This window comes from Eucalyptus grandis, chromosome 1 (genome assembly GCF_016545825.1).
Source record: "Eucalyptus grandis isolate ANBG69807.140 chromosome 1, ASM1654582v1, whole genome shotgun sequence".
In the NCBI taxonomy this organism is placed as follows: domain Eukaryota; kingdom Viridiplantae; phylum Streptophyta; class Magnoliopsida; order Myrtales; family Myrtaceae; genus Eucalyptus; species Eucalyptus grandis.
In genome coordinates, this window is record NC_052612.1 from 44,145,377 (window position 1) to 44,155,984 (window position 10,608).

The 10,608-nt window shown below is 40.0% G+C and overlaps 1 protein-coding gene across 1 annotated transcript; it reads right to left on the reverse strand.

Annotated features, from left to right (window-relative positions):
• Window positions 1-697: 697 nt before the first annotated feature.
• LOC104444702 (eukaryotic translation initiation factor 3 subunit E) lies at window positions 698-4,306 on the reverse strand. The gene is made up of 8 exons (XM_010058439.3): window positions 4,032-4,306; window positions 3,744-3,898; window positions 3,331-3,558; window positions 3,084-3,205; window positions 2,687-2,906; window positions 2,297-2,439; window positions 1,186-1,323; window positions 698-1,002 (listed from the first exon to the last, which is right to left on the reverse strand). The coding sequence occupies exons 1-8, from the start codon at window positions 4,237-4,239 to the stop codon at window positions 903-905; spliced, it is 1,314 nt and encodes a 437-aa protein (XP_010056741.1). The 5' UTR covers window positions 4,240-4,306; the 3' UTR covers window positions 698-902.
• Window positions 4,307-10,608: the final 6,302 nt, after the last annotated feature.

The following is a 10,608-nucleotide window of genomic DNA, read 5'->3' on the forward strand; positions in this document are numbered from 1 at the left end:
ATTAAAAGAAATTGGTTTGGAACAGATTATGAGCACGGTACCAAACGCAATTTATTCCAGGAATCGAAATTTTGGACGATTCTAAACGGCTTAGAATCAGTTTCCGTAAATAGAATAAAAAAGAATAATTTATGATCAGAATTTACTCTCGGGAACAAAATAAAAAATAATAATTTCTTGATCAAAATCTACTTCCAGGAACATAATAGTTACCAAAGCACCCTAAAACGCTTTTTCAGGACATATTCTAATTTTATGAGAAATAAATGCAACCTCTAAAGTCTTTACTTCAAACCCTTGTGCAAGAGGACGCTTTGCTGTTCGTGTCTTCCATGTTCGCGTGGAACTTGGAACAGAGAACGAGATATCCAAAGTGACCAGGTTTGTAATATCTAATTTACAAAACTTCTATAAAATCTCGATTGAAAATCACCCTAGAGATTTTCTGCCAGCTGAACTTGTGTTTGATTGAAGTTTTATGAGATCGATCCGGGAGCAGGGATGATCGGATAAGTCCCCAACCTTGCTCAGGGCAGTCACAGCTGATGCCTTCGAGATCGAGAGCCCGTCGAAATTGGATTTTGCTTCGGAGACTGACAACCGAAAACTGAAACGTTTGATCGTAAAATTCAATCCACGTCCTATGAAAGCCTCAACGGACCTCCATTTATACGGAGTAAATTCAAGTAACGTTCCGTTCACAAAAATTTGAATGGCCGGCGCAAAATTGAAAATGGACGTCTGTCAATACAAATAATTAACAAGGATTCTGTCTCCCACAAATTTCGACTTATCTCAACTCTCACAACAGAAGGCTTTCTTTGGGCAAAAGCTTGACATATAAAGTAAAAGGCAACTTAACCCTAAAAAAGGAGAGCTACTCAAAATCTTCAGCACCAAAGTTATCGAGCAGGCTGTGCCTGTGCATGCTCCAGAACTTGAGTGACTAGCTTGTAAGTGCGCCCCGAGAGTCCCTTCGTATGGTCTATCAGCTGTTCATACCTGCAGGAAAAGATAAAAACAGAAGTAGGTATAATATCAGCACACTTAATTTACGGACGTGGTTCTCCACATCTGCACACCAAGAGTACAAAGATGCAGATGTGAAATGAAAAGAAGGTGGTTTGGATATCATAACGATCAGCAGATATTTGTAAAGAGCTTGGAATTTATAGGCAATCTTACACATTCGGGTTGTTAGGTTCTATGACAATGGTCCCCAATTTGGAATCAATCTTGGCTTCGAGTTTCGAGGTCCGAATAAGATTGACAATCCATCTCTCAGCCTCTTCGTAATTCAAATTCACTTTCTCTGCAAGGACCCTGCACATAAAGTCCTACTATTAGAACAGAGTCTAAGAAGCCTCTATACGTGGTAAATAAATGGAAACCATGCATCAAGTGATTAAAGAACACAGTCTAAGAAGATCACAGCTATCCCTTCGATGTTGAAAACAATTTTGGGTCGTAGAATCTTCAAGAAAACAGTAGAAGCAATTAGACATGTTAGGTCCTCAGTTGTTTTGGTATTCAACTGATGTTTTTTGCTATGATAAAAGCTGCATGCAAGATTAATTTAAATCAAGACAACAGGAAACTATGTTCTCCACCAAGATGAACTTGCATGTTTGGGTGAGGTCAGTGGAATTACTATAGAGCTGAAAGCCACACATTTCCCCAAATTCTTTTTAAATCTCTTGCAATGGAGATGATCACATTGCTATTTGCTTACCCCTTGACATGAATGATATCAAATGAGAACCCTCATGGAAGGAGTCCCCTAACTTTATGTGGTACAATCACTAAGACAAGACTGTGAGAATAAAATGAAGTTCCAATGGATGCCCCAAAAAGAGCTTCCGAATAAAAGAGCTCAAAGCAATATCAAACATTTTCAAAACACTGTGAAAAGATTAACTTCAAATTGTCTCTTAAATTAAATCTTCCATCTAAATAGGATAATCATGCGACTTGGGTGATTTCTTCCTTTCATAATATTACCTACATTCTTGAACTGCAAGTGTTGAGTAAGCAATAAGGTCAACCTAACTCATTATAAGCAAGAGAAGAAAACTTCAATTCATGTTACAATCTGTTACTCTTTTACCAATTCTATTAAAGGTATGTTCCACACATGAACTGTCAAACAATGGCAAAATGAGGGAAAAAAATGAAAAATAATAGAAGTAGGATGAGCAACCAATATCCATTGCCATGCAAACTATTTCAAGCAACCAAAGAGATAGCAATGCCTTCACATGGAACTATATTACACATTCAGTCATCACATACATACCCCAAATCAATTCTTCTATGTATTCGGCAGTAGGTCTCAAATATGAAAAGGCGGGCATTTTCTAGAAACTCGTCTCTCAATGGCACAGTGGAAAAGTTCCCTTCTTCAACTCTTTTTCCAAGGAAAGGGTCATTCAAGATCAACTGCAGAGAATGACAATTAAATGACAATTAGTAAACCCACAGTCCAAGCGACAGCACTTCACTTGTGAACATGGTACAGCAGAAAGAAGGCTAAATGAAACTTCAAAGACCATGCGGCATATCTTTCCTATTAAAAGCAGAATATCAATTCCCCTTTTACAAGACAAAAAAGAGGATCTAAATTGGAGCCTCCATTCACCAAAATGCCTTGAATAAATCAAGAGTAGCATCAGGACAAGAAACTTACTTCTTCACACTCTCTCATTTTCTTTTGTGCACCATCAAAGTCGTAATTGACATAGACACATGCTAAAAACTCTATGATTGGATCTTTGAAGGCATGCTGCTCTTGTTGAACAACCCTGATAAAATCCTTGAACTGAGGACGCCTTCTTTTGTTGACGATAAATGCAGTGGCCAGATAACGTAAAAGATGGGGAGCATTTGTCTGAATGGCATTCAGGTATCTGCAAAGAAGAAAGTTAAATTATTTTCAGACAAACTTATTCAACAATATCATGATAGTACATGCGTGTTAACACAATACCGCATGAAGAGCATGAGTGACATGTTGGGCAGAAGCCTTTATTAAGGCATAATGCATAAAAGATGGAGTGATTAAACAGGAAAATAAAGATCCATACTTGTCCTGATTAAACAGGTCAATGATCTGAGTCCTCCCATTCTCATTGTTGAAAAAGATGAAGAGACTCCAATTCATCAACCATATCCTACTTTGCACTTGGTTCAGAGGGGATGAGAAACTCTGCAAAAGAAACCGGCATGAACAATTCCGACCCAGGCTCAACAACAAAAACTAATCTGTCAATTTCACCGATAAAAGGATTATTCAATCAATCCGAATAAAACAGTCAGGTATTCGGCAAAAACCTTGGAGTCTATGATCTCCTTCAGACGATTAAGTTCCTCGAGAGCAATATCCCAGTTTTGCATCAGAATCTCAGCAGCCAGCTTTCCCCACAATGCACTCAGATTCCTTTCACTGTTTGTACACAGCGCCCTGTACTGGTACAGATAGTCAGCAGCACCCGAATAGTTCCCACATTCGAACTGGAATTTGGCATACTGATACAATGCCTCTATCTGCTCCGGACCAATCTGCCGAACAGCACCCCCAAGCACACCAAACTCATATCATAAACAATACCACATTAAGATAACCAGAACAACAAGAAGCAACATCTAAACTCAAGAAATCAAAATACTGCACTACCCGTGACAAAGCTTTTACTTAAATCGCTAGCATGACCTCACAAACACCAAACGCGCGTCGCGATTTTTACCTGGTGTCGATCTTGGAGCATCTGGAGATTGTAGCTCCTGTCGGCCCTCAGCTCCTGGACGGCGCTAGGGTTCTGCAGGAAATTGACGAGGGGCGTCGCCGCCTCCTCCAGCGCCTTGAGCCTCGCCACCACCTCCGCCCTCCTCTCCATCATATCTACACACGACAAACAGCGCACACGACCCCCGAATCAAGACGCCGGATCATCTAAAACCCTAGCGCTAACGCACAAAAATCGATCAAGAAAACAAGGAAAAGAAAAAGGAAACATAAAACAAAAACCGAAGACCTTGAGGGACGTCCTCGGTGTGGTAGAGGCTCTTGTGGATGTCCATGGCGTAGTCGACCATGTTGGTCTGGCTCAGGAGCTCGATCTTGGACTTGAGGATCTCCTCGTCGGGGTAGAGCTGCCGCTCCTGCAGGAACTCCAGCATGGGGAACACCAGGTGCCGGTCGAGGTTCGGCGCGATGCGAGGCGTGAGGTCGTACGAAGCCATGGCTCTGCCGTCCCTCTCCTTCGTTCGACCGCCGACGGAAGATGAGGAGGAGGAAGAGAAGAAGAGCTTAGGCTTCTGCGTGCGCTTAGGTTTTCCTCGGATTTCCCGGGTCAAGTTTCGTAAGTTGGATCCGAGATCCGACCCGTAAGTTGAGTGATATTTTAAATTAGGAATAGGAATGATAGGAGAGAATAATTGAGAAGTGAATGTGGAAAAAAATGAGTACTTTTAAAATTGGAGGGCTATTTTCACCCATTATATTGCACAGTTTCCCTAAAGTAGTTATTCTTCTTAAATGGTTTTTCATCAAATTAAACTCTTTGCTATTTACGAAATAAAAAGTGATTTCTTCGTCATCATTACTCTTAAAACAACTATCTATTTTTCGTCCCTCCAATTTTCAATATTTACTTTCATAATGAAGTTTTTACTGTTTAGTTTCATTTGTGAAAGAATTTATGTTTTGTCCTCGTTATTGGCGAAACACTTCTACACATAATGTGTATATGAGTATTTAGAAATATACTGAAACCATTGGTGTGGGAAAATTATGCACATCCAGACATTTCAACAGCATTTTAAAGAAATCTTATTTTATGCAAAATTAAATTAAATCAAAATTTCAAATTTTAAAGTTTTACTCAAGGGAATGTAGTTATGGTTTTGTTCTAAAATATCTGTATACAAGATTTATCTTTCATAAATCATCAAATTATATGTATAAAAGATAACTGATAAAAAAGAGTTTGGTGATGATATGTACACAAAAAAAGCTCACAAACATGTGAATATATTAGCAGCTATTTATGTCGTGAACTTTTTGAATTACTTGACAATTAATCCATAAATTTGCTCAATATTGTACAAAAGAAATAGGTTCCTTAAATTTTTCACTTTTCAACAAAGCTAATTATTACTGAACTAAAATTTTAAAATACAAAAAAAATAACACATTTAACATACCTCGGATACCCACAATAAATAAATAAAAAATCAAAGCATGTGATATTTTTAATTATGGCAACTAGATCTTATGTACAAATAGAAAAGCTACAAAATAGGAAAGTAAATAAATTTGAAGCCGTCACTTTAACTTGTAATTGAATGATTTAGGAATATTTTGTTTATTAAATGAAAGTAAGTGGGTCTAGTCATGTAAAGGATGGAAATAACTCGCCCATGCTCGCCCAGTTTCTTGCCATTAGCTTCCCCTTTTTTTTTTTAATAATCTTGATTCAAATAATATTACGCTTGAATAAAATTCATACATGAGACACGGATCTTCTATCCTGCAGGGTCTTACATGGCCGTGGGTATCCTGACCATCGATGCATAATTTGTCTATGCAAATTGACCGACTGAAACACCAATGAAAGCACCATGCAAGATTGACAATTTTATTCCAATTCTAACTTTGCCATTTTTTTCTTGGTCTTGTTAGACTAAAACGCAGAATCATCAAAAATAACAAAAGGTCAGTTTGTTTTCCAGAAAAAAAAAAATAGCAAAGCTAGTAAAAACTCCTTTGCCTCTGTCGTAATTTCGTGTTTGTTTTTCTTCTTTGAACTTGCTTTATTTGAGATTGAATGACAGAATTTTGAACGTTGTGGAAATGAATGTCTCTTTAATCACTGTGGCGATTAATGTCAGGAAACATTCAAGATCTAATTTAATCTAAAATTTTCAATTAGCGCAGTTATGCACTATTCGAATACAAATCCATTTTTTGAAAGATCCTTTTGATGCATTTAAAGACATTGTTCGACGCATAACTTAGCACGACATATTTCTAGATTGTTTTTGTGCTGAAATTTTTGGACACTTTTAGAATAATCACCTTAATACCACGACTTTATGAATGATCAATTCAGTACCTGAACTCTTTTAACGCATCTACTTAGGAGATACTTGTGAGCCATGTCATATTTTCCATCACCCAAGTCACCTAATTGATTGCTTTATAAAATTGTTTGAAAAAAAATTTGATACCAAAGTGGGCATCAAGTTGATGCATAAAAGCTTGAAATTCCGATGAATATTCGGATTTTATTAAATGCGAAGAATTTAAAAATTAAGTAAATAAATGGCAAGAATTTTTATAAAATGAAAAAAATATGAAAGAAAATCGGGCGATCGAAATCACGCTGCTCCGATTTACACTTTTGATTTAATGTAATAGAAGATAGAAACTCGGAAAATTACGTACAAAGCGGTCGTCCGGAAACACTATAAAAGGGCCACAATTTTCGTGACAAATGGGGGGATTTTTCGGGGAAAAAGAGCCGAGAAAAATTCGTACGAGAGAGTGAGAGAAAAAGGAGAAAATATAAAAAGGAGGAGAAACGTGACCGGTCTGTAGTAGGGAGAGAGAAGACCGGTGAGTGACATGAGCAGAAAGCAGAAAAGAAAAGAAAGAAAAGGCAGCACTGTTCGTCTTCTTCGTGCTCCGCCCCGCAGCCGCTCGAGGCCCCCGTTGCGCCGGCCGCCGCACCGGCACCACCACTGCACCAGCCTCGCCGCCGCTGCAACCCGTCGCCGTCCTCTCCGCGACCCCTGCAGCGCTCGATCCTTCGCCGAATCGCCGCAGCAGCCGCGCCTCCGCCCGCCGTCCACCGCTGCTCGTCGCCGCGCCCGTCTCGCCGCACCCGTCACGCCGCACTGGTCCGCGACCCGCCGCTGCTCACCACCTCGTCCTCCTTCACCCGTGACGGCCACCTCACTGTAGCAACCGCGACCCGACGCCCCTGCAGTTTCACCCTCTGCTGCTGCCCGACGCCACAGGAACCCTCGCTGCCTTTCTGCTGCCCCGCCGGACGCCGCGTTGCCGCCTCACTGCCTCGGTCCAGCACGAGCACCCTTCCGCAGCGCCCGAGCCAGTCATCGCGCCTGCACTCGCTCGCCTCGGCACAGCTCTCTGCTCCGCACCTCTGCTCGAGCCCGAACCAGTCACTGATTTTTCTTTCCTGCAGCTCCGAATTGCCGGACCTCGCCGGAGCTCCGCACCTCCACGACCTTCGATCGACGGTGACGCCACCGCTACAGCCGCCGCCCCTCACCGGAGCCGGTGACCAGCCGCACGAGCACAAGCCGTGCTTGGGAAGAAAAAGACAAAAGAAAAAAAGGAAAATTAAATTAGGTAGTGTTTTTGTTTATTTATTTATTTATTTGTTTGGTTTTTGGTGAAAATTTTTCCAATGCATGATTGAAGTTCCATGATGTAACATCCAAATCGCAACCGCCTGAATTTTTATTCTATCTATAAAGGTTTAAATGGAATAATTATTCACGTGGGGACTTTAACAAAAAAAAATATATATATATATATATATTTTTCACATGGAAGTAAAATTGATATCTTGATTTTTAATACTTAAGATTAATTTATCGTTTTTATTAGCAAAATAATCAAGTTTGAATTTCAATTCGAACGGTGGATAGCATTTTTTATGACTATGGATGGTTTGAGGGTTTGTCTCTCAATTGCTTTATTTATCTCGAAAATACAAAAAAATTGCATTTTGCATTCCATGTAGATTAGGATTAATTGCATGATAGATTATTTATTTCTGCATGTTTAGAAGGCATTTAGAATAGATAACATTTCACTTTAGTTTTCACTTTAGTTAGATTTATATTGATTTTAATTACGAATTTTCATAAAAAAAATACAAAAAAAATCATGAACATATCATATAGATTTAGGTTTATGAAATGCACGTCATCTAGGTCCATTTGATTAGAAATTGACTGTCATTAGAATTAGAGAAAATCTCAAATAAGGACTCATAATGCTCTCATTTTCTCAAAAAGATGACCTAAAGTGAAATCTGTCTTAAATAATAACTCAAAGTTGTCATTTAGTCTCAAAGAAGGACCTCGACCATCATCGGTGAATAGTTACATCTCCAATGTATATTTCGGTGGCTTGATTAGGGTATTTTCATCCAACTTTTTTTTTTTCATTTTTGGTTGTTCTGTTCATCGTCTTCTTCAAGGCACGGTTCCTTTGATTTCCCCCATGAAACAACACACTGCAGTGATGCATTTCGAAAGGCACCCATTTGCTGCCTTCACTTAGGAATATCAACAAACACCAACCGAGCATACACACCATTATATCCAAAACATGCAAAACCCTGAACTATTCACTCGAGACGATAATGACACAAAGCAAAGGGGAAGGAAAACGAAGTGCCCACCTTCTTGAGCACCTCTTCTGGTCGAAAAGCCTGGAAATTTGTGCTCGGCGCGCTCAGTTTGGGCAAGCTCGAGATGGAGAAGAGAGCATTGTTATTAGTCTGCGACAAGTTAGCGGGACGAGCGATTAAGGTAGAGAGATGGTTCTGGATGGAGTTGGATATCTTCTCAAGATTTTGGAAGAGACTAAGGAATAGGTTCTCGGACATCGTCACCTAGAACAGCAAAGGAGTCGGAATGAAACGACGGGAAAGTGAAGATTTGATAACGATTTCCACTCTCCCTATTCATCTTCTTGCCCAGATCAAAAACATTGGACTTTCAGAAAGGCCGGCGAGGGCTTAACACCCATCACTAGCAGCGAGCGAGGGCCATCGAGCCCTCGCTAGCCGTGGGGGAGGGGAGCTGTCCAAATTGAGGCCCTACAAGGAGGTGCTCGAGGGCAAAAGGGGTAGCCGGAGAAGCTGGAGATCTAGGAGCGGTGGTGGGAGGAAGGGACGAAGAAGATGACATGGGCGTCCCAGTCGTAGTCCTAGCATAAGACGAGGTTGTCAATGGAGTGGCGGGTGGAGGCGAGGGAGGTCGCCCCTCATTAGCCTTGGGAGAGGCTAACCCTTGCCAGATCTGGTGAGGGTGGCCTCGCCCACAGCCGACGAGGGCTCACCCACCTCACCAGCCACTGATAAGGGCCAGCGAGGGCCTGCAAGCCCTCGCCCGTAGCGCGAGGGCTCGACGGCCCTCACCGATCGCGGCCGAGGCCACCCTCGCCCATTTGGCAAGAGTCGGCCACAAGCCCTCGCCTGTGACCGGCGAGGGCTTGGCAGTCCTTGCCCACTGCTAGCAATAGGCGTCCAACCCTCCCCGGCCCTTCCCAAGTCCAATCTTCTTGATCTGGGTAAGAAGAAAATGAAGAGGGGACGAAGAAGATGATGAACAAGTGCAACCATAGACCAAAAAAAAAAAAAAAAAAGAAGAACAACAAACCGAAAATAAAAAAGAATATTTTTGGACAAAGATACTCCTAATCAAAGTCATCGGAATATGCATTGGAGATGCATATGTTCACCGGCCGACAAGTAAAGTCCTTCTTTGAGACTAAATAACCATTTTTGGTTCTTATTTGAGACATGTACTCTATTTCAGTCCTCTTTTAAGAAAAATATGCACTTTGAGTCCCTATTTGGGATTTTTCCTTAGAATTAAGTCATTTGGTTAATTTAGATTGCACATTTAGATTGCATTTCTAATTTCGAAATTTCATGGAAAATACGAAAAAATTGCCTTTAGAGTGAATCAATTTCATTCTTTAGGATAGGGTGCATGTTCATATTTCACTGTTGTTCATATTTCACTTTTGACATATAGCTTAAGTCATATTGCTATGTCACATCATTTCATGTTAGATTAGTAGCATGCATTGCACAAAGCATGATTCTCATTAATTAAGTGAAAATAGAAAAAAAAAAAAAAAAAAAGACATTGCATGTTAATTAGGAATCATATCTAGGATTGTCGATGTGAATTTTAAGCTAAAACTGTAGATGCTTTCATTGTTATAAGATAAGTCCTCCAATTTATTTATTGCTTTTCTTGAATGTTAAATTGATGGTTTGCGCACTCGCATGATGACATCACATGTTAAGGAGATAAATTAAAATCAATTCAAGGTACTTGCCAAACATTTTTTCAAAATAAAATAGAAAGGTACTGAAAGGGTGTTAGAGAAATCTAGCGTAATCAAGTTCTCGAACTCATAAATCTCTCGGTCCGTAGGAATAAAGTAAACCTCCCGTCACTTTACTTGGATTTCTAATCGACTCACAAAAATATATTAGTGGCGACTCTGATTGAAAAATCCACTTGCATGTTAAGAATTTAAACATAAGTCGCGAATTTGTATGGATTTGGAAGAGCTCGAGTTAAGTGCTTAACAATCCATTAGCCAAATTTTAGGTGATTCACCCGAAATATTAGATCGCGACAAAGTGGTTATGGCCATTTCAAATAAGGGACTAGTCTCGCCCGTTTGCCAACGACAAAAAATTCTGACCAATCGGGGTATTTCCATCCAAAATTAAATTAAATTAAATTAGATTAGATTAGATTATAAATTTAAAAAAAAAAAAAGGAAAAAAAAAGAGAACACAAGCGGAGGGCACTTCCTCTCGCCTA